A 25,075-nucleotide genomic window follows, 5' to 3' on the forward strand; every position below is an offset into this window, starting at 1 on the left:
AAAGCTTATCATTACGGAGTGCGCAGTAGAAGCAGACGCTATAATGGTTCGACAGGATACCAGCAACTATCTCAGGAGACAAAATATCTGATTAACAAACGCCGAAGCATGAACGGGTCTTATCCTAAAGACAGAATATAACTGACAGAGCTATCAAATTTATTAAATAACTGCATGGTCGCCGACATAAGGAAGTTTAATATAGGGAGAATCGAGCATGCTCTAAAGAACGGAAGTTGCTTAAAAGCACAGAAGAGGAGATTAGGAATAGGTGAAAACAAGGTGTGTGAGTTTAGACAGAGGTCAGTGTAATAGCAAGTTGGATAAGATGAGGTAGCTGAAGAGTTCAACACAAATCTACACAGTAGCATATGTAATCAGAACATGAACGAGAAAGACAGTAGCGCACAGCAATGGGACATCCCAGCAGTGATGGAAGACGGAGTAAGGAAAGCCTTAGGAGCAATGCAAAGGGGAAAAACAGTTGATGAGCACCAGATAACACGAGACCTTTTGAAGGACAGAGGGGAGATTGTGCTAGAAAAACTAGCCACCCTAAATACGCAATACCCTATGACCTCGAGCGTACGAAAAGTTTGGAAGGACACTAACATTATCTCTATTCATAAGAAAGGAGACGTCACGGGCTTGAAAAAATAGTTCAGCCTATATTTCCTTTTCTAAAAGGTAGTTGGTCAGGTAACCGCTAATAGAATCAGGAAGACCTTAGACTTCAATTAACCAGATGACCGGTGAGACTTTCGTAAAGGATGGTCGACTATAGACCATATTCACAATATCAGTCAGCCGACATACGAATGCGCAGGATATAACAAACCTCTATATTCTGTCTTCATTGATCACGAGAAAGCATTTAACTCAGTGGACTCAGTAACTCTTGCATGCATGACTCTGTCATGACTCAGTCATGCAGACATTGCGGAATCAGGGTGTAGAAGAGTCTATTAAGAAAATATTGTAAGATATCCATAACGACTGCACAGCTACCATAGTAATTGGTAACGTCAGCAATAAAATTCCCATGTCAAACGGCTTCAGGCAGGGAGACACTATCTAGCCAATTGTATTCACCGCATGTCACAGGAGGTGCTCCTAGGCCTGAATTGCGAAAGGCTGGGGTATGAGTTATTGAAGAATAAGTAACCTGCCATTCGCTGAAGACATTGCCCTGCTGAGTCTCTCAAGAGATGAACTGCAAAGCGGGATCAATGAGTTAGGCAGAGCAGAACGGTGGGTCTAAAATAGCATGTAGAAAATCAAAGTAATCTTTAATATACTCGCGAGAGAATAGCAGTTCACAGCTGGTAGCGAGGTGCTGGAAGTGGTAAGGAGATACTTCTCCTTAGGGCAGATAGTCACAGCTGAATAAGACAGGGGTGGATCGATTATGGCAGGTTCTCTCAGACCATGAATGCCAGTTTACAAACATCCCTCGGGAGAAAACTATACAGCAGATGTATAATACCGGTACTCACTGATGGGGCAGAAAGATGGAAGCTAACGAAAAGAGTTCTGCTTAAGGTAAAGACAGCGCAGCTAGCTATAGAAAGAAAAAAATGGAAGGGACACTTCAACTGCGCCTTAAGGGTATTAAGCGGTAGCTAGTGGTTAATTCCCTTATATGTAGAATTAAGCACATACTGCTTAACATTCACAGATCCCTTGGAGTTCGATACAACACTCCTGTCTCAGTGGTGCATCGTTAAGTTATGCGCCAGATTGTTTTTCACAGCAACCTCTCGCGACAACCTGCCAAGGTAGGCAGTTTGCTCACAATCCGCTGGGCATGTTGTGATGACGCCACATGGTCACATGACCTTAAGAATGATAGTTTTAACGTGAAGAGACCGGAAGCGTGCAGAATTGGTCACGAAATGACTGGTGTTTAATAACATCCTAGTCGAAATAAAGAGGAAGAAACAAGCTTGGGCGGGGAAGTTAATGCGAAGGCAAGATAACCGCTGCTCGTTAAGCTTAGCAGAGGGCAGCAGAAAGTTAGGTGGGCGGATGAGAAATCTGCGGGGATACGGTGGCTGCAGCTGCCAAAGGTCGGAGCTAGTTAAAGGGGAGAGGCACTTGTCCTGCAGTGGGCGTAATCAGGCTGATGATGATGATAATAGCAAGCCTACGCTAACCTAGAAATAGGACGGATTGAATGACGAGGCCTACGCAATACTGGTACCTGCGGCTCTGGATCGGCGATGGAATGTTTTATTTCAAAGCAAAATCGTGTGAGCGTGTCAGAGGTGTCCACGCTAGCTAGGTACCTGTTCGGCAATATATGTTCTGTGCACTGAAACTAAATTTCGTCACAGTAGAGTATGTGGGGTATCTCAAAATAGTGTTTATACAAAGCGGCCGTCCTCAAGAATTTCATCTGAGCGGCGCAAGCATAGCTCCACACAAGCGGAATGTTATAACCGATTGGAAAATCAGTAAGTAGCAGATGAGGTCTAGGATAGAGCCCACCACCTCGCGCATACGAAGGGGGTGCTGCTGCCGTAAAGCCACCAGTCCATTTTATTTAATTTATTTCCAAGAGCGGGGGGGGGGATACAAGTATAAAAAAGTGGCACAGGCCCTTGAAATAAAACAAATAATGCATGCAATAGCGAAGTATGAAATAAAGCTAGTAAAGTACACAAATAAAACAACAAACAACGCAAAATAAAATACTCAGTAAAAGTATAATGCACATAATACAACAAAAATACAAAATCTGCTACTCCATGGTTTGCTTTAACGAATGCTGAAAGGATTGTAAGTTAACCTCAGTAGCTATGTGTGCTGGCAGGCTGTTCCAGTCTATTATGGCGCGAGGAATAAATGATTTCGCGTAAAATGATGAACGGCATGTTATCCGTTTTATTTTGTTATCGGGGTCACGGCGAGGAAAGACTGCAGGGGGTCATAGTGGAGGGTTTGATGATAATACAATTTGTGAAGTAAGGCTAGGCAAGCGAAATGGTGTCGATATGACCGTGCTTCCAGCTCGGCGCGTTGTTTCAATGCTGGGACACTGGTGAAGCGTGAATAATCTTAAAAGATGAAGTGAACAGCCTGGTTTTGCAGGGATTCAATGTTTTTTATGACGTATCCTTGTTGAGGATCCCATATGGCAGAAGCGTACTGAACTTTGGGCGGATTAGCGCGATGAAGCAAGCATTTTTAAATTTGAAGGCGCGTATTTGAGTTTTGTGTATTACAAGAAAAACGTGTGCGCTCCTACATTATATGGCTAAATGACTCCATATACTCCATACACTCCATAGACTCCAAAGAGTCTTCCCCATGCAGATACTTCTTCACAAGCGCTGGCTATGCAGTTGCAGGCAAGCAAATTTTATGGCCCGAAGAATTGATCGGGGTGAGTTCTTTTGCACGAAACGCTTATTCGTCGTTTAATGTCTCGGTCTGTCGAATACGGCAAGCGACAGTCTTCGCCGGCGGTTCAAACATGAGATATGTCCCGTGTGTCGGAAATCAAACTGTGCCCCAATGGACGTTGTATTTCGTGTTACATTTTGGTACTCGTGGCGTAATTTGCCGACGTGTCCCACTTAATTTGCACCACCAGATATGCGGTGCATGGGCAGAAGAGTATTTTGAGGAAATTGAGAACTCCACTGCGAGCTGACTGTCGGATAGAAGACATGAGATGAGGGCCGTTCATGCTTCGCATAAATTCTCACAAATAGATTACAGCAGCACAGCCAAGTTCCACAAGAAACAGTGCCAGCTTGAAGCTACAGAAATGGTGCGGTCTGGGCTGAAGAACGCGTTACATAAGTGAAACAAAGACGAGAAAACAGGCTTGGGCAGGATATGACATGTGGACAATATATGCTAGGCGGTCTACCAGGACAAAGCAGTGGACACTGAAGTGACACGTAGCCGCGGATGGCATAGAATCGGAGAGCGCGACGAAATCAAGAAACTTCTGTAAATGAGGTGCACATGGTTCGGTATCGAAGTAAATAGGGCAGGGTGGGGGCATCGGCTTCTAGTGGACGTTTCCGCTGCAACAGTGCGACAACGACGGTGCGCAGGGGACAGGAAGGAGGAGGTGTTGGTGCTTTCATTTCTTTTACAACGCATGCACTGAAAACTGGGAAAGAATCTATGTGTAAGCACATCCCCGAACCATACTAGAAATAAACCTTGACTGAGAGCATCATTTCCTGTTATACGCAACATTTTCATTGAATTCACTCCTTAAACACTCCGAGGTGCGAATTTTCTCATTTCAATAACTGTGAGGAACGTTCCCTTCCATTTCGCATATACTTAGAGGTAGTCAGGATCAGGCAATCGCTTTTACATTTTCCGGTTCATGGTATTTTACTCTATTTAGGAACATAGATTAGTGCATTTACAATTAGAAAAACATGTTCCTGGATCATTTTTTGGCCAAGGGACTAAAAATTCCACGGTTCGAAGGGCTTCTTTCCGTTCCTTTTAAATCTGTAGTGAATTTTCGCCCATCTTGCTTGGCTCAAGTTTGGCAAGTCCTAAACTTTCGAATAGAGCGATGTTTTTGCGCACCTATTTGTCGCCAGTATATACACACGACAGCTCTGAAAGATCTCATTTTGTTCACCATGATTTCTTTAATGCGATGAGAACAAAGATTGCCAACTATAAAATTTCTATTTTTTTCAAAAATAATACTCTAGAATGCCTCTCTCTGATAGGACTACGATGATTGCAACAATTGTGAGTCCCATTGGGTGCCATAAACTCCAATAAAATAGCTTCGTTGAATTCTGAATATTGTGACGCATAATCATTCTAAATTTAATTTTAAACTGCAATTAATCATGCACAAGCAGTAAGGTTGCATGAAAATGATAAAGAAAGAAAAACGCTTCAAAAACGATTTAAAGAGACAGTGGTGACGAAGCTCCTGAGTAACTAAAAAAACGGTCGTTTTAAATTTATTGGGCTAACGAAGTGCCGGATAATGCGTAAAAAAGGTTTCCTTTGCCTGCCTCCAGCACCGTAATGGGGGTTAACGTCGCTACTTAAACTTGTCGCCGTCGTAAAATTAGTTCAACTGTGGTTCTTTTCCCGGTCATTTGGCGTGTTTACTTTGCAGTTTCTCGGCGTCTCTATTCCCGCCTATATTCGGCGCTGGTATCGTTGGACATGAATGAGAAAGACTTGCACTCAATAAAACAAACAAAATCCAAATGTGATATTTCAAGAAAGTCGTTTTCACATCCGTGTGTCTCCTTAAGGCTAATTTCTTAGATATTTTCCGCAATATTTGTGAAATTGTTAAGCTACTGCGGCACAGATTACGAACAGTTTGATATATGAGCGTATAAAAGTAAAAGTAGTCATTTTATTCAAACGAAACATTTCAAGCTCGCATGTGAGATGACGCACCGGTATTTCTCGGTGCAACAGCGTGGCCCAACGCGAATCGCTGTTTGATGAACAAGGGCTTCAAAATTCGTAATTTTTATCCGCTTGTTTATAATATGAGGACAATCGACGACCACAGCGATTTCTTACATAGATCATAGCACAGAATTGCATTCGCGCCATCGCATCTTTGTATTTTTAAGCTATATCTATGAAATTCAATATGAAATGTTTGCAAAGACAGTATTACGAAAATAAGGTTGGAAAAAGAACTAGACATATTCCGCAACAATGTGCTATTATCGAGACACTCCGAACACGGAGCGAACCAGCGCATAACAGAAACTGTCACGAAAGCCGCGTACAATAGCGAAGAACATGAGGTGTTCTTCGACTGTGAGGTCGTCGATGAGGATGTTGTATTGCGCGCAGTAGCCGAGGCTGTCGCGCGCGTCCCTGGTGCACGTCCTGACGTCGTAGCCTCCGACGAGAACGACCCCCGATGTGCAGTCCAGGAAGCCTGATGGAGAAAAAGAAAAAAATTACAACATATTGAGGGCGCAGGAAGAAAAGGAAGCACGAGGCATGTCACATGCAGCCTTGTGCACTTTCTGGCTAAAGATAGCTGCTGCATACTTTTGGCGCAAAGGACATGCTGACTCATCAGTGCCGCCATGCAAACATTCTCAACCTGCCCGTGTGATAACTACGTACTCAATTTCTGAAGCACCCGGGAGAATAATTCCCTCCGTCGGTTCAAATAAACATGCAAAATATGAAGAAAAGCAATGATGCCCTCGGAGACACGGTATTCTGTCTAGGAGTATACTAACCAAGAAAATTGCCTCGAGGTGGAAAATTATATTTATCGCAATTACGATTCAACGGTTCAAGAACAGCACAGTTGATAAAGACGTGTATGTTTCGAAAACCTACAACTCACGGCTTGACAGAAAGGATATGTATGATGAATATTCAGTGATGGTTTCCACTTAATCTTCATCCGTATGAGTTCCTAATATGAAGTCCTCTGAAAGTGTCGGTTTAAACATACCTAGAGCAGCTTTTGCACCCAGCTTGGTTCACGTAATTGTCTCGAAACCTTTTCTTCTCTATTCTCCAACCACACGCTTATAAAGCATTATAAGGCGATGAATGAAAACGCTGTGAGCAAAGTTAGCGGATTTAATTTCCTCTTAACGCTGCTGTTTTTGCTGTATAGTCAAATACAACTTAAGAACGAAGCCCGCAATGACGTTGAAGTGAAGCCTATCAGCCAATGACGTCAATCGATTGTTGTGCACTGTTTGGCCTCATGTTTGCTGCATAATTTTGAATAATATGTCTCAAACTCAATTCTAACAAGCTTTAATGCTGGGGCGATTAAGCTCTTTATACATACTTTTGGCTCCTGCGTTCACTGTAAAGTAAACACTTCTACCCAGAGGACTTGGTCAAATTCTTTATTCGCACCAAGAATCAGTTCGTACCTCCTCCCCTTAACAAAAAAAACATAAAAAATAGAAGTGGTAGGCTGCATGCCTCACCAGTAATCATGTTCAGCAGCGTCGTCTTCCCAGCACCGTTGTGGCCAAGCAACACAGTGATCTGGTTCTCGAAGACTCTCAAGCTGACGTTCTGCACAGCCACCACGCCGTCGTAATCCTGCAGGCACATTTTAACTCCGAATTTTAGGGTTCCATGGGAAGTTTCCACAGTGGTAATATAATGGTTTTAGTTCTTAATTAGCTGCTCAAGATCGGATACACTAGGACATCCACAGATCGTGTGATTGCCTGAGTAGCTTGTGCTGTAGCCCTCTTTACTGCTTCTTTCCGCTCGCCGCGTGAACTCCTCAGTCGCGTTATTCAGGTTGGTGCTAACGCCTGCCCTACCGAGGTGGCAGGCTGCACAAGATGGATGCCCTGCGTGGCAGGCAGAGGTGGGAGACCTGTCTGAAGACACCGTACAGAAGCGCCCGAGAATGGGATGGACCACAGATGAAGCGAATGAAAGGTTGCTTCTCGAAGTGCATGGCGCCAAGTGCATTGCAGACACAAGGACATAGCTCCCAAAGCGGGAACAGGGCACCAGCTACGTCTCCGTTGCGACCAGGACAAAAAGCGCGGACTGCAATGCCCATAGGCTTTGTTGAGGCGGCATAAGGACGCTCATGTCTCCAGTTTTCAGCGCTGTAATATTCACAATAAGAAAATAAAGAGCATTATTACAGCGGGCGTTGTGAGATTGCGTGCTTAGCGAAATAGGGGGTCCAAATTGCGCATGCACAGAACAGTACTGGGAAATAGAGCTAGGGTACGTAAGCTATTTCCAGAAGTTTGCGTTGCGGCTTTTGCGCACTTAGCGTGAAAACATGGCGGCGTTCTTCCAATCAAGAGCCGCTCGCCTCAGCCAATTGAACATTCCTTGCGGTTTCGGTCGGCCCGTTTACCCATAACTACTGGTGGAGTTGCGTTTGCTATGACTGACCTTGCTTCGACGACAAAGGTTAAGCCGCAATTCAGCCCAGGTTTCGAGATACGCCCTCGATTCTGGCGTGCTGAATCCTAACGGCGCCTACCGCTTTGTTGTGACCGTCTGCAGCTGCTCGAAACGCGAGAAATAGGTTTCGAGCTTCGCCATGCATTTCAGAAATATAACATGGCAAATATCATTAAGAAGGCATTCTTGCTCGAGCGGCTTGTACTTAGTATTTCCCTAACTCTAAGGCGCCACAATGTTTGCATCTTATTTTGCATATTTTAATCGCCGAGACTTTTCTTTTGCATTTTGGCGGCGGAAATGCGCGTTGCTGTATCCGAGCTGTAGAAGAGTCCGATATAATTTTTGAAAGTTAGTGGCTGTGGAGACTATTTAAAAAACTCATTCCACTCCCTGTAATGTGGATTGTGTTTAAAGTTCCCGGAGCGGTATAACAAAATTCTGTTGCTTACGGCACGCTAAGGCCGCTATCATGCTAACATTGCACTATATCTCTGTAATGGGCTTGCCGTAACATATCGCTGCCCCTGCCCGATATTTACGTCTCGAAGACAGGTTCACAGACCAGTCTGACTACTTCAAAACTTGTTAGTCTTTACCAAATTCCAGTTCCCGGAAACTGGAGAAAACTTGCCAGTTGCCATCACTGTCGTGTTTCGGTTGGATCGGACAGAGGGCAGACGACGCGATATGCGCTACTTATGGCTACAGTAAGAAAATCGCGGCATGAATAGACCTTGCGGGATAAATAATTTGCTTTTCGAATGATACCAGGCTACCGTGGTGATTGAAATAAAAGAAATTTAAAAGCAAATCCTGCTATTGACGCGCATTTCGGGCCTCCAAGGCCATGAAATTCGTAATCACTTCGTAAATTCGTAATCGCAGGAAAGCGAAGAATGTTTTGCAGTGGGCGCTGGTGCTGAGATAATTTACTTCTCGTCGGCAACAGCGGAAGTAGTAAGGCACATGTACTGAGTAAGGCACGTGTAGTCGACGGAGTAACTGTCACTCAATCTCGCGCGATAGTGACAGCCACAGTGACAGTGCACCACAGAGGAAAGCTCAGCGACTTTCAACCAGATGACACTGATGAGCATGTCCCCGATTTACAACTCGTATGCGGGATCCTGAATTCCTCGAAGGCAACCTGGAACTACCTCTGCAACTCACTCGTGTTTTTATTTCTAGTCCGAAAGCAGTGCAGAGTTTCCCGGGCATAGGTCTGGACTAGCGTATCGCGTGGACTGGAACCACTATCACAACGCTGTGCCTAAAAATATTGCTCAGACCTTCCATGCGAGAACAGGTGGTAAACTTTGTCCTTGGCAACCCTTAACATTTAAAAAGGGCTATTGGGAATGAAAAGGACGTATAATATCGAGGTAATTGCATGCCATTCAAGTGGTTCGCACGAGTTTGCAATTTCACCAGGCACTTCTCTTTTTGCATGGAGACTGCAATACTTATCCCGTGACCTTCCTAACAAGTTATCAGTTTACGTCTCCATTTCCTGATGGCATGTTTCTGCTGTATTTATGCTCGCTTTGTTGCTCTGCGGCAACAAGATTGGTAGTTTTCTAATGCAGCCTTCCGATCGGGTGCCGCCAGATGAGTGCTTATATCGTCTTGTTAAAAACCCCCTCAGTAATATCACATAAGGGTGGAGGGTGGACTCAAGTGGCACATTTACAGCGAACAAAAAACTCAAAGCGACAACAGTATATTACCATGAAGAGCACACAGTGCATGCAGGCCCTTTATTAACGCTACACCACTTGGCTGCCATCAAAATCAAGAGAAAAATGGTGGCGGCGTTCACAAGACAGATTTCCAATCAAAAGTTTGCCGGCTATTGCTGTTCTTAGGCAAAGTAAGTTTGTACAAGAATGTCCGTGCAATCAGCGTGGAAAATGGTCCGAAACTAAACCTCATTGAAACGTTCAGAAGCAAACGTAAGCGAAGTCATGCAGTTGAAAAAAAAAACGTTATCTTCCTTTCATAAATCACTTCAGATTCCAAATTTTTCCTTGCTGGCCCGAAGCAAGGAACACTGCCTGTCACGGGCAGTTCGCCCACCGACTAAGAAAAGCAGGATGACAGTGCATTGACTCTTGAGCAATCTAGCAGCGGTTATGGTAGTGCTAACTGCAAATTGTGTATTCTTTGATATTTAGCTTGTCTTGATAAAAGGAGCGAAAGCATATGCCTGGCACAGCTTTCGTTTTCAGTCGTTCATGTAGAATGCGTCACACTGCCAGCTGGTATTGCCGCTGGTTAGTCTTATAACCACCCCTCAAGACTTCCGCTGGTATCGAATTCAAGCAGCGTGCCAGAACGAATTTCTCTTCACATGCTGACAACGTAAGGAGCTTAAAACTTCCATTTCCTTGTGTGTGGGTGTCATCTGCAGTTATTCGCATTTTTTAGGGAACCTGTATGAGCCACCGAAGTTTCGAACTTCATTTTTTTTGTGTGCAACGTACATTTTGGGAAAATTTGGATGGGAAATAAGAAAAAGAGATGGGATGCCGGAAACGTTATTATGATCTCTGTAATATGACATTTAAGTTGCAGTCGGCTTACCGAATAAATTCCTGAAGGCACCAGTCGCGGTACCTGAAAAGCTATTGGGGCACATTTCAACTGCGAGCTGCCGCCGCGGTGGCTCAGTGGTTATGGTGCTCGGCTGCTGACCCGAAAGACGCGGGTTCGATCGCGGCCGCGGCGGTCGAATTTCTTCGGAGGAGAAATTCTAGAGGCCCGTGTACTGTGCGATGTCAGTGCACGTTAAAGAACCCCAGGTGGTCGAAATTTCCGGAGCCCTCCACTACGGCGTCTCTCATAACCTTAGTCGCTTTGGGACGTTAAACCCCAGTAAACCAACCAACCAACGGCGAGCTCAGCTTTTCTTGCAGAACGCACCTTGCTGGCATTGATGATTTCGATCGCGACAAGCTGGTCCCTTGGCTCTGGTTCGAAGTTTTGGAGCTCCCCGACGGTCTTTAGCGGCACCCGGGCAAACGTCATGCTTGGAATCCAGTATTTCGTCTGAAACAAGGAATTAAAACAAATGCAAAAATATGAACATAAGCAATCGCCTCCACTTCGCTGAGATTATAACAGACCTAAGTTTTTGAGTAACGTGAGAAGAATTGTGCGCCATGCATCTGCAATTTATTATTCTAATGATGTCTTAACTAGCTGCTTTCGAACACCACCTGCTGCTCGAGACCCCAACCCCTAAACCCCGCCCCATTTTGCGGAATAAAGTATTATACTACTACTACTCGAGTCCTCTAGAGCACGTAAAATAAGTTCTGGGGAGTCTTAGGTCACTTTAAGAGTGCAATGCGGCAGCATGAAAGCCATTGTGGTAGAAGTACTTGCGAGCGAGTTTGCACTCAACGTGGCTGCAGAGATTGTAAACTGACACGGAGGCTGCCAAAAACATGTCCCACTCTGCCTATACCGTACTGTCACGGTTGCGCACTCCCCCTTTGTTTTTGAGCTTTGAATTTTTGCGCCGCAATTAAGTGACGTTCGGACACCTTCGAACTCTCGCCATGGTCACGTGACGCTCCGTTGTTTTCACCCTTTCAACGTGACCACGTGAACTTGTGACGCCATCGTCTTCTCGACAAATAATAATTTTGTGAGTGACGGAGGACGTAAAATCACATGCTACTATGTCTGACGCTGTTGCATTAATAGCATCTGGACTTCGGTACTGTGCTATATACCGAGTACTTTAATTTTATCCTCAGGTACTTTTATTATGTCGGCCTCGTGTTTCAGGATCTATCAGTCGTTCTTAACGAGAAGTCAGAGCAGCTGGCGCACGTACGCCGGCGATGTGAAGCGGCGTGATCGCACGGTGCAAGCTTATGGGCGACAGAACGTTGGAAATATTCTCGACGGGTACCAAAGAGGTTTAAGCCGACCAAGGGAGCCAGGAAGCGCCAGCGTCTTGGAACGTTTTTTTGCATTGCGTAGAAGAAGAGTTCTAAGCATACTCTATGTCTGCAGCTGCACCACCCGAAAGCGCCGAAAAGGCCTTCCATAGATTCTAATTGCGGCATTTTTGCGCAAGCGCTTATGATTAAAGATATATGTGGTTCAGTTCTAGTAGTGCATAAAAGTACTGCGGTCATTACTACGCATGTTAAGACCAACCTGTGTGCGCTGCGCGGAAGAGCAATGTTTTTGTAGTCTACGACGACAGTGTCACACGACGACCTTATCGAGATACTACGACGTCGACTAAGCTGGAAGACAGATATACGGAGAGTATCAGAGCGGTGACTTGAGTACTCGATAAAAGTTTTCCTCACAGAGAAGCCTAAACGGCGCTCACTAAGCGGTCGCGCCCTATGGAATGCGCAACGCAGCACACGCAGAGGTTGGCGTTCTTTTGCTTGTGTGTGCGTGTTATATATATATATATATATATATATTGTTATGCCGAGACAGCAAACATGAAGTAGAGATGAAAGAAGCGGGCGGAAGAAGACGAGGAAGGGGGATGAAAGAAAGGCTAGGCAATCGAGCGGACGCTCAGCTCAGCGCGTCTGAGTGTCAGTCTTTACAATATATATATATATATATATATATATATATATATATATATACAAATAACCTAGATATTAACCTAGGTTAGGTTATTTGTAAACATAAATACCCCCGAAAGCAGAAGGTTTGACAGCCGTCGCCGTAGCTCAGCGGTAGAGCACCGGACACGTAATTCGGAGGTCATGGGTTCGGATCCCATCGGCGGCATGTGGTTGTTTTTTCTTCTGCTTTTCTAATCAATTAGCTTTAAGCGATAACATATTTAGTAATATTATAAATTGATGAACACCACAAAATCAATAAATAAAATTTAAAAAAATCCCCTGTGCCCCTTGGTTTCTGTGGCTGTTGGCTTCTCTCATATATATATATATATATATATAGAGAGAGAGAGAGAGGAAGACGGAAGGCAGGCATCATAACCAGAAGAGTGTTCCGGTTGACTACCCTGCATTAGAAAAGAGGGAAACAGCGACCCAGATAAAGACCACGATTCGGACCGTGGCCAAGGTATCCAGGTGATTGCGGTGCTCACATCCTTTACGAATGTCCTGCGTGCTATGCTTTCTAGCATGCCCACGCCAGCAGCACACGACGCGCTACAAGTACAAGGACGCGGTGCATCCAGTTCTTGCAGCTCAACTCGCCTGAAGCCCGAAGGGCTGTAGTTGAGTTCGTCAACCAAGAATCGAGGATGTATAGAACTCACAAAAGCAACAGCCTCATCCTTTCAGAGGCGATTCTTCACTTTACTTTCTGAGGTGATCTGCAAAGGCGTGCGTTACCTGCGCTTCAAACTTACTACAGTTTTTCTAATGCGATCCATGACGTGCCGTTTCATCCCTATTGCCGCGATGTTATTCCTGCCAGGCGAACGGACTAATAAGGCATACAGCGCAGTTAAGAAAAGTTGCACAGGAAATACGACACGCACTGCGCGCCGATAGAAGGCCAACAAATTCAAAGGCGGAAGTTAGTATTCGCTTTCACAGAAGATATCCTGGAGCGCAGGCGCCAGCAGCTGGGTTCTAGTCCAGCGGATGACACAGTATACTGGTTTACTGGTTGGGAGTTAACGTTTGCAACCGCACAAGACAAACGCGTGTCGTGCCACTCAGCTCTAATTGATGGGCAAAATGTACCCGGAGACCGAGGAGAGGCACCTGTTGTCGCCACGACCGCCATGACACAACTATGTGATTTGATTACGGCGAATAGCTCCCAGGACGGCACTAAAACTTTACTAAACAAACTCGCTTTTATCGCATGGAAAAGAGGCGAATGTCCGAACGGCAGTGTAACTGATCCTGACATCCCATTCATAACGGACACTCACAAATGCGCACTCGTTTTATTGCTTAACTAAACTCTTCTTGAAACCCTTGGAATCATTGAGGCAAATGGCTGCTGAAAAAAAGGCTGCGTATTTTTTGAGCTGCCACTGATGATCGTTATTCGTTTTAAGCCCTGCTCTTTGCTTGATATGCCTTCAATGCAGAAACATTGCCTGATGGCATCAGACCGTGCCCAAAAACCTGGCTGAGCGTCCATAACAGCGCCGTTCTAAGCTGTTATTTCTTATCCTGTCACGACCTGCTGGCAAAGCATAAACGTGAAAAAAGAGGCACTTCCAGTTGTCAGTTACACCCACCCTGCCGTATCCAAAGAAGAGGACGCATAGAAGTACAGTCGGGGACAGAAGTCTCCGGCCCACGTGTTCCTCTAACGAAGCCGCTAGGTCTGCTATTAGTCGGCGGCTGGAGACCACACTTGTGGAGGTAAAAGGTAATTTTTTGTTCTTTCATCTCCACAAGTGCGGTCTCCAGCCGCTGTCTGATAGTAGAGCTATAAGCTTCGTTTGAGGAACACGTGGTCCGGAGACTTTTGTCCCCGACTGTACTAGCAGCTGGGCTTGTCGGTGCGTGTTCCTGAAAGACATGGGAGCGCAGAATGGCAACACGGACGAGTAAGCAGCGCTCGTCCTGTTCCTTTACTCGTCCGTGTTGCCATTTTGCGCTCTTATGTCCTTCACAAAGAGGACGCAAACTGGCAGCTGCACCCACCGTGAAGGGGAAGAAGAAGGGCTTGGAGATACCCGGTCCGACGGGCAGGACGTTGTCCAGGTACCAGACGATGATGACAATGCAGCAGTCGCAAAGGAAGCCAACAAACACGATCTCGGCCAGCGTGACGTTGTCGGGAGTCGCGGCGCGGTCGTAGAAGTTGGTCCAGTTCGCCCCTTGCTCGACTGCGAGACCGGTTCGATAGACGGCTCGTTATCGCGACGAATAGTACGAATCGCCCTCAAACGCACTATTCTCTAGAAATGACACTCGAAGCCGCCGAAGGTCTTGATTGAGCGCACTTTTTCCAACTAGTATTATAGGTAGGTTGTATTCAAATGTAGCCTTTGAAGGGAGCAACAGTATACAATTGGTAGCGAGGTGCTGGAAGTGACAAGGAAAATTGGTAGTTGTTTAGCTATGGTTAAATCTGGAGGATTGCGAAAGCAACGAAGCAACGAGGAGAGAGAGAGAGAGGCGATGGAGAGCGCGCGGCAGCGGCGGCGGCCCCGGCAAGCTAGCTGTGCGCCGCTACTGAGCAAGCGCAACTGGCGAGCGCGGCGGCGGCACCTCTCGCTCTGTTATACCCCGACGTTGTCGGCGCGCGCAAGCGCGGCGGTTGTGGTCAGACAAGTCACGTTGGCGACGCTGCGCCAGGCTTAAATTCGCCCCACTATACTAAAGCCGCGTCGACGCGAGACAGCGCTGAGCGACAAGCGGTGAACATGCGCAAAAATCCATTCGTCCGGCCTGCTGCCTCCGAGTAGCCACTGCGCGCTCCGCAGCCAACGCGCGCGGTGCATTCTGGGTTCGCGGCTTCGACGCGCCCGGCGCAGAATAGGCACAAGTTCCGTTTCCACGCCAGCACCGTCAGAGCGCGCCGAAGCCGCCGAAGACGTCGGTAGTCAAGTGGCGTCGGAGTATGGAGGGTCTCGCTTTGGCCAACGGGGCGAGGCAGTGACGCGCGCGCGCGCATTACGTCGGAGTATACCAGAGCCCTGAGTCACCCGCGCAGTGACGGCGGCGTGCGCCAGCTATGCGCCGTCATTGCGCATGCGCAGTATAGCCTTGCGTCAGCTCCGCGAAATGGCTCTGTGACTCGCGTAGTGTTGCTTTCGCAACAAAATACGTCTAGTAAAGGAAGGTAGTGACCGCAGATCCGAATCATGAGAGTGAATTAACTGGAAGTATAAGAATGAGGTTGATCGAGTTTGCCAGTTTCTCTTAGATCATGAATGGAAGTTTACCCACCAATGGGGCAGCAACGTAGAGGCTAAGGAAAAGGGTTCTATTTAGGCTAAGCAAAAGTATATCATAGCTGTATCTTAGTGGTACCCACCTATGGGACAGCGACGTGGAGGCTAAGGAAAAGAGTTCAGTTTAGGTTAAGCACAGCTGAAGTAACTATGTAAAGAAAAATGTTAGGTGTAAGGCTGATGGACAGGAAGAAGGCAGGGTGTGTCAGGGGTCAAAGGCTGGTTATCCCAGTAGAAGCCATTCGTGAGAAATGGGCTTGGGCAGGGCATGTAATGCGAAGGCAAGATAACCGCTGGTCCTTAAGGGTAACGGAGTGGATACCAAGAGAAGGCAAGCGTAGCAGAGGGCGGCAGAAAGTTAGGCGGGTGGATAAGTTTGCGGGGTAGGGTGGCCGCAGCTGGCACAAGACAGGGTTAACTGGAGATATATAGAAGAGGCTTTTGGCCTGCAGTGTGCGCAGCCAGGCTGCTGATGATGTATGCATGCGGTCAGGTATTTTATCGTAACGAGGTATTATGTTCGAAGCTATCTTTATGGCTTTGGTGGCGAATCGTCAGCGAAATTATGAAAGAAATACAGTGTCCGTAACCCAATTTATGATCACTGTAAGCTTAATGAAAGTGCTCTGCGGTCTGCACGATATGATCTGCCAAAAAAACCTCCAATGAAAACGCTGTCACCGGTTTCAAAATGTTTGTTTGTTTAGTTTGTTTATGGGGTTTAACGTCCCAAAGCGACTAAGGCTATGAGAGACGCCGTAGTGGAGGGCTCCGGAAATTTCGACCACCTGGGGTTCTTTAACGTGCACTGACATCGCACAGTACAAAATCAGTGAGAATTCTTGACTGCTTGGATAACAGACATATTTAAATAGCTCGCACTGCTCAGCCTATCAGAAAATTTAAAGAAGCTGCTATTTTGCAAGCGATGGTTTCGCTTCACCACTGTCGCTAGTCAATGAATACAGCTCTAGATGAAGCACTCTTTCGTCTGTGACTCAAGGAAGAGCTAAGTAACAGATTGAACAAAAGTGACGACTCACGAGCGCTGGCCAAGTGTGCGAGTTATTTTCCGGGTAGCGTAAGCCTCTTTCTCTGTGGGGTTAGGTTGAAAAAATGAAACCCGATTCAGTGAGATATCAGATAGCGTTAAAGGTACCGTTCCGCGAAGAAACCGCAGTAGTTGGCGTTGGCGTGTGTAAAATTAAAAAGAGGGGGGGGGGGGGGGGTCGGTTGAGACAGTCGTCACATCACAACTACAAGACCTTCGTGCCGGTATTTCAAACACCACACAAAGATCACACAGCAAAACAGTGATTGCGCCACTACACGTATCCTCCATTGTCTAGAGGGTTGTAACGTAACACGATTATTGCGCAGTGCCTCTAAGCTGAGCAAAGAAAAGCATTTTCCCTGCAAGCAAAAATGTTCAAGCTGGGACTCGAACCGCCGCCCCTTTTGTGGTGAAGCGACGGCGCTGTCTCTGGTTTCAACGAGGTCAGGTCGTTGGCAAAGGATTTGGCAAGCTCTTTTCTCAACGCCTTCGTGTATTCCCTCATGCAACCGAGTGACTGTCGTCCGGCCTGAATGTTATACCAGCAATCTAAGGTTTCTCACATACTTAGCGCTTGCTCTAATAGACCACTTCCCCTTTTCTGAGATTCGACCATCAGAAGAGATTGGAGGCCGTACTGCACCGCGCACAGCTGTAAGTACAGCTACGTATAATAACTTGGGCCAGAGAGGACTCTAAGGCTCACGTTCTCCTGGCCACCTAGCACGACCGCAAAGACCCACCTGCCTCCCGCAAACCCCCATATCCCTACACGACCCTGAGTGGCTTCTTGCTAAAGGCTGCACAATAATTCAGTTGCCACCACCACTACTGAGTAATGTTCGTTCGGCTTGTTTAAAGGAAGGGTTTGCGTGTCTTGTGGTAAATAAAAAAAGTGCAGTATCCCTGTCGGTGATGTAATATTAAAAAGCAGACTCTACCACTGAAGGGATCCATTAACACTGTCGTGTCATACCCTTTAAGGTGGAGCTTATGTGCGCCCAGAATTACAGATACAGAAAAGTTCGGTATTTAGCTTATTTTACTGCGGTCATTTGTAGGGTCTCTAAAGAGGCCACAAGAGCAGAGATAACTCTGGCATGGCGTTTTTCACAGTAATGTGCGGCGTCTACGTGCCAACAAAGCGCAGCGACAAAAGAGTAGAGTACGGAAGCCTTTAGTGTAAAACGCTTTAATTACGAAATTGGCCTACTTTAGAATTCATAATCTGGCAGACTTTTCATCAAGCATACGGTTCAGGCCTCCTTCAGAGCCGTGAAACGATCTCATCGCGTCAACTCGTCCTAAGTGCCTTCAAATACCTCTATATTTTGGTTGTTTGTACGGAATTGGGCTGAAAGTCTAATAACAGGCTGCACTTTGTCGGGCACTAACTCAAGCAATATAAGAAAGTACATTTATTTTCCGAGCTCTAACACAAGTGGAGCCGTATCCCTGGAATTGCTGTGGCAACTGGGACTTATGACAGTCAAAATTTTGCTTTGAGTATGATGCACGTTGTATGGGCAAAAACTCAGTAAGCAACTGCAGCATTTATACTATGTCGTCCACTTAAAATTTCGCGCATTATTTAGGAACCAACAACAGGGAGCTCAAAAATAATCGTCAGATTTTAAAAAATCAGGCATGGAGAGAAATGCGATGTCCAGCACTGCACATAGGTTTTTCAGCCAGTGGGACACAGGATAGAGGCAACAGTGTTCAGTACCGAATTACCAAAAATTCAATAAAGTTGTTTAGCTACTGTGGCTTGCGTGGACTTTTATATTGGAAACACATACAGGACAGCAATTTAAGAGTACTCCGCTGGTAAAATATTTTTTGACCACGCGTGTTCAGAGATGCTCGCCCTCTAAGTACCCACTAATTTCGCGTAATTACGCATGAAAGGTAGTGGCAATCGACGCGAAACTCCATCGAATGCGACGCAGCTGTTGACTTCGGCATTTTTTCCATTTCGGCAGTTGAAACAGAAATGGCAACGGTCATCAGCTTCACCGGTCGCTCTACGTTGTTGGGAGGCGGAACGTCGGATCACGCTGGGAGGTGTTTCGTTCGGACGTTCATTGACTTTCACGTGGAATTACAAGGATCGAGCTGAAAGTCCGGGCGTGAGTACCGTCGAACACACTCGTGGTAAAGAGTTCTACGGAATAGAATTGTGTAGGAATAACGCTGCCACTTAATATCTAATAGAAACATGGCCGCTTACTGCCGCCACTTAAGGGTCCATTAAACCGATTTGTAAATAACTAGGTGCCTGATGATGAAGGTTATCTCACTTCGTCCTTCGGCTGCATAACATAGGTGCGCAGGTAAATTTCACATATCTCTGGTAACAAATCTGGTTTGGTTTGGATTATTGGGGTTTAACGTCCCAAGGCAACTCAGGCTATGAGGGCGCCGTAGTGAAGGGCTCCGGAAATTTCGACCACCTGGGGTTCATTAACGTGCACTGACATCGCACAGTACACGAGCCTCTGGAATATCGCCTCCATCAAAATTCGGCCGCCGCGGCCGTAATCAAACCTGCGTCTTTCGGGCCAGCATCTGAGCGTCATAACTACTGATCCACCGCGCAATCTGTAAAGGTTAACTTTGATCACGCTGTACATGTTGCTTCATATTAAGCTACAAGGTAAATGGCTGGTGAAAAGTAGAGTGGCATGGATAAAAATGCAAATAATACCAAAAGGGGAATAGCCAAAAATAAACTTTAATTGGTAATATTCGAATTAAAATCGATAAGTTGTTATGATGAGCTATGTAGCGTTCATTGTCGCGATGGTTTACTGTCAACTAAAGTGTTCTGACGATTCAACTGCTGGACTATAATCCAACTTTTGAGTAACACACTGCGGCCACAGGGCCAATAAATCGGGCTCCATCTCGTGCCCTCCCTGAAGCAGTCTCGTACCGAACTTCTCGAAGCGTTCCAGGACACGGAAGCTCCAGTGGAGGCTCATTCCAGGGAAGATGGACGTCCAGAGCTTGTGCTGGCGCTGTATGTAGTAGTAGCCGAGGCCACCCGCCTGCTCCAGCGTCAGGAAGGGCATGACGCAACTGAAGGTCCAATAGAGCATTGCGCCGGCGACCGCGTACTGGGCTGCAAAGGGCGGCGCTATATGTGTTGCGAGGCTCAGTGGTATCGTGAGCTTTGTCGCAGCGCTAAAGAGCCCGTAAAAGAAGATGCAATTAAGCATGCCAGCCAGGGTGCAGTATGGGTAGCACTTTTATAACTGAAAATTAGCGGCACTTCCAGCAGGTCTTTCCTCGAAACTGCAGCAGCACCTAAGCACCGCAAGAGCCTAACAAAACGGGGCGAGGAGATGCACTTGTCATTTCCTGTCTCCGAGTAAATATATATGCTGAATTTTTCGTTGATCTCTGATCTGGAAGGATGAATATACCCTTAAAGGGGCATAGGCGACAAACTCAAGATGGGCTGCATTAATAACCCGCCCCACTCTGAAAAAAACATGGCGAGTTTAAACGGAAACGAAGCTATATAAGCCAGATAATCCCAAAAGCTTAAACAGAGGAATTGTCGCAGCTTCCAGCCGTTCTCAAAATGAGCTGAAGTGACGCCAAGACTGGTTGACCTGAGATCTCAGAGGGCAGCCCACATCGCCATTCGCTTCCATAGTTTGTTCGCGGAGTTCTTTTTGGTCCTGTAGTCGCGAGTTTGATTCGAGTGCCGGAAAAAAGTACTGGTAAAGGTAATTTTATCTATGCGGTAGATGTTGATTTTTCATTTTCGCTATAAAATATTCAATTTTAGGCTTAATATGGGAAGCCTTCTCTATTTACTTAGATGATCTAAGTTGTGCAAAATTTTCTCAGTAACACTTTCAACATGCACTAGCCCTACTGCATGAGCCCATAAGAAAAACAAGGCAACAGGAAAGGAACAGTTCTTCGAAAACATAGCGCAAAAAAGGACACGGACGACACAGAAGTGGACGGGACCGGCGCTAACTTGCAACTTTGTTGAAAAGCTTGAAAAGCGCATTTTTGCAGTAATTAAGTTTCAGTACGCGATTTCTCTTTTCTATTCGTTTGTTTCCCCGGCACCGTGTTCTTCTTTTTGTTTTTATTTTTGTTTATTTTATCGTAATTTTTGTTTGCTTATTTTCCACACGCTGTAATCTTGATTGTTCTCTTTGCGCATGCTCATTGCTTGATGGTAGTGATCTGCTCCTATATATTAGACTTGGTGGCATTTCGAAAATAAAGTTGCAAGTTGGCGCCTGTCCCGTCCACTTCTATGTCGTCCGTGTCCTTTTTTGCGCTATGCTTTCGAAGAACAGAAAAGTGATCGTTTAAGCGGCAATGAGCAGTGGCGTTTGGTGGGAAGACTCACGGCTTCCGAAGAACATGGAGAGAAGTATTGCGTGCATCTGACAGTTGCTGCAGAAGCACATGAGGATCCAGAATAGCAGCAGGGGGTCGCTGAACTGGATGAACGCGCGGCCCTCGTCGTTCCTCTTGACGCACACGAAGAGCATCATGAGGGTGACGATGATCAGGTGCATGAAGAAGCCACTCAGGTAGTGGCTGGCCCAGTAGATCCAGTCCCCAAGGCCTGTCACCCGAAGCATCTCCTTCATGCCTGCGGACACAGAAGGAACCAACCGCCGCGCATATATTTTACGGTTGAAGAAACCCAGCTGATGCCGTTTGGAAATGCTGTACTCCAGGCTTAGTTGAACGCTTATAATGCAGCCTTCTTGTAGAGGAATTTCTGTAACTCACCGATATTTAATAAAGCTATGTTTCGAAGCTTGAATCAAAGGAAACATTCGCGTGTGCAATGTGTGAAAATTCGTGCGTAATGTTGGTAATGGCGTCACCAAAACTGAGGCAATGGCAAACGGTAGGGAAAAAAAAAACAAGCAAGCGAAGAGAAAAACACAGAAAGGATAAATGCTGGTAATATATAAGTGGTATGGAACATACACTGAAGGCAAACCAATTCTGTTCAGTAAATCGTACCAATAACTGTATATCAGGGTCAGACGCCCAAGCAACTACGCAATGATCTCCTTCTCGGTCCGCGGGGGCAAGATTTTTTTCTACCACGAAGTACATGCGAAATGTGCATAGCTTGTCTTCGTAGTATTATGGCTGCGCTTGGGTCAATGAGAAATAATTACTTCACTTTCTGAAACCTTGCTTCAACCTGAAGGGCTGCCTTAAACACATTAAACCTCGTCCAGCGATGTTAATGCACGTCAAAGATCCCCAGGTAGTCTAAATTTATGTGCACTTAATTACGGCGCCTCTTTCTCCTTTCACTTCCATCTCCCTCCCTTCCCTAATTGCGTGGTTCAGGGGCCGAATTACGAGTCGCTCTCAATCCAAAACAGTCTCAAAAACAGCCTCATTTGCCCCGTTCCTATTGGTCGGCCGTGACCAGCGGCCATATCTATTTTTCGCGTCACCGGCTGACGTCATAAACGTGAAGTGTGGACGTTGCTTACCTAATTATGCGAGGCGAATGAGACAAGTTTTTCAGAGCCAGAAAAAAATTGGCTGTGGTTTGACCAATAGCCATCACGAGCAGAATTGCGGAAGCAATGGCGCGACAATAGCAGCAGCGGCGGGATCTCAAGGGGCACTGACTGTCTAAAGTGCGTAGAGGCGAAAGCGTTTTCCGTACCACTTTGACTACCTCTGGGGCACTGGTGACGTGACCACTGGATGACGCATAATAAAGTACTAATTATAATTAATGTATAATTACTGATTAATGACTAAATGCTAATTAACTACTAATTAATTATGCTTTGACTTCGGATATAGGAGTGGAACGTGACAGCATGTTGTAGTGCTGCCAGGGAGTCGACCGAACCCCACTACCGTTCGGCACGATGTCTTGCCTTTTGAACGCAACGCTTTTTGAGAAAAGGAAATGGCGCAGTAATTCTTTTAATGAAATCGTTTAGGAGCTTGTAGCGGCGGGTGGAGATCTCTGTCCGGAACCCCATTGGCGTAGGCTGCTGTACGGGCTCTTTCGATGAGTCGCTTTGGACTCTTTCGTCCGAGCTGGTCAGAGCTGCCTCCCATCCCTCCTGCGTTGGCTGGTTAGTGACAGTGACCGCCTGATTTCGTTGGTAGGCCCATACCATATGGTACAGGTCCGCCTTCTCCCCGCAGAATTTGCAGTGTCAGTCAAATGACTCCGGGTCTATTGCGTGTAGTCATCGTGGGTTGCTTTAAGTGTTGGTCTGTAGCTTTCGGAGGTGTAGTTCCTCCCCTTTGTCCAGTGTCTTAGCCGGCGGAGGGTAGACCAGACGGGATAATCTTAATCTTAAGTGCTGAAGTATGTCGTTTAAGTTAGTAATGGGGTAGGAGGTTCCACGGCATCCGCACTGGGAGCCCGGGGGAGAAATGCTTGGGCTGAGGCATGTGCGCTCTCGTCCCTGGGATGTGTGAGCCTGATGTATTGGGCCTGTCGGTGGGCCTCCACCAGTTCCTGGACTCCCTCGGAATCAGAATACCGGCCAACGACACAACCCTCCTCGCCATCCCACGACCCCTTCACCGAGAGCTCCTCATCAGGCCGCTCCCGAGGAATACGCACCCGTCCCACCATGAGCAGCGCCGTAGAGCCCGTGCGAAGGCACTCCATCGAGCGTACGGCTCCGAGCCGGACGCCCTATGGGTGGACGCTGCCTGCAGGGGTGATGAAGCGACAGCAGCTGTGGCGGACTCCTCTTTATCCGCCCTCCTCACACTACCTCTTCCTCCAGACACCTCCCCAGAGGCTGCAGAGGAAGCCGCCATTGAACTTGCTATCACCCGCACGGAAACCCCGGTACATTTTAAGTGACACGAAAACTGCGATTATAAATTTTGCTCGAGGCCGAGCCCATGTCCCTGCTTTTGGCATACTGGACTCGCCCGATGCCCCCCCGCCCCGCCAAGTGGAGCTGATATGGGTGCCTGCGCACTCCGGGAATCCCGGAAACGAGGCCGCCAACCTTTTAGCCCGTGGTTCTTTAAACCGGGCTCATGTGGCCTCGGATCGGGGATTCACGAAGGAGCGCATGCACACATACAGCGAGCTGACGCAGACCTACAGAGCCTCACGCCAGCTCTACCCCCCACCCCACTCCTCCCTAGATAACAAACAAGCAACACTCTGGCGCAGACTACAGACACACACTCTCCCCTCACCCCTTACCCTAGCCCGCTATCATCCCTCCTTCCCTACTCCTGCTTGCGCCCTATGCCCAGAACCATTCGCTTCTTCCCTCCACATCCTTTCCCTCTGCCCGGCGGACCCTCCCCTGTGGGACCTAGAGAAACTCAAGACCTGGGAGGACTGGGAGACCCTGCTGCGCTCGGAGGACCCGGCCATGCAGACCACCGCCACCGGCCGGGCTGCCAGTGTTATGGACCTTGGGAACATAAACACTTGAGTGCAGTGGGGTCGTGCGGGGACTCTGGGGCGTGCCCTGAATTCCTCTTCCAATAAAGTGTTCCTCTCTCTCTCTCTCCCTGGGTTGCCTTGGTGACCTGGTACCCATATTAAGTGTTTGTGTGTGGCTTGCTAGCCGCGGGTGTAGCTATCTTACAGGTGGACACCTGAACCGCACCGTACTGGAAGGTGTGAAATAAGAGAGGCCATAATGAAGAAAATCAATATTGTATCTGAGGAAATGAAATTGCGCAGTAACTCTCACATATCTCGGTGGACAGCCGTCATCCGTTTGTAGAGGCCGAGAGGAGGTGAAAGAAGAAAGAGAAAAAGGGGCCGTAATCAAGAAAATGAAGATTGTATTTGAGGAAAGGAAATTACGCAGTAACTATCTCACACTCGCTTCTCGTGCATGCCCAGTTGGGGCTCTCCGGGGCTCCACGAATTAAAGGAGGATGTCCTCACCGAAATACCAAGAAGCGGCGAACACATAGTGCTAGCACTCGACATAAAGGGAGCCTTCGATAACGTGGGACATACGGCCATCATAGAAGGTCTCGATAACATAAACTGTGGGAGCAGAGCCTTCCGTTATGTCAAAGCCTTTCTCAAGGAACGAACAGCTACGATAGGCATCGGAGATACAAGAACGGAGAGCTTCACGGTGCCAAACAAGGGTACCCTGCAAGGCTCAGTAATATCACCGCTACTATTCAACATAGCGATGATAGGACTCACGAAAGTACTGGACGAAATAGAAAACATCAGCTACGCAATGTGTGCAGAGGAC

General features: G+C 46.9%; 1 protein-coding gene across 1 annotated transcript in view; it reads right to left on the reverse strand.

Moving 5' to 3' along the window:
• The window catches only part of LOC149360368 (phospholipid-transporting ATPase ABCA3-like), an 80,747-nt gene extending 59,276 nt beyond the window's left edge, over window positions 1-21,471 (reverse strand). The window contains exons 1-6 of the mRNA XM_089572301.1: window positions 21,223-21,471; window positions 19,777-19,965; window positions 14,529-14,713; window positions 10,819-10,944; window positions 6,939-7,056; window positions 5,757-5,911 (exon numbers count right to left, since the gene is read on the reverse strand). Of these exons, the coding sequence (XP_089428427.1) occupies window positions 5,757-5,911; window positions 6,939-7,056; window positions 10,819-10,944; window positions 14,529-14,713; window positions 19,777-19,965; window positions 21,223-21,469 (1,020 nt within the window). The 5' untranslated portion in view covers window positions 21,470-21,471. The remainder of the gene's footprint in view (window positions 1-5,756; window positions 5,912-6,938; window positions 7,057-10,818; window positions 10,945-14,528; window positions 14,714-19,776; window positions 19,966-21,222) is intronic.
• Window positions 21,472-25,075: the final 3,604 nt, after the last annotated feature.

Source organism: Amblyomma mixtum, chromosome 2 (genome assembly GCF_055824585.1).
Source record: "Amblyomma mixtum isolate Tamu chromosome 2, ASM5582458v1, whole genome shotgun sequence".
Classification (NCBI taxonomy): Eukaryota; Metazoa; Arthropoda; class Arachnida; order Ixodida; family Ixodidae; genus Amblyomma; species Amblyomma mixtum.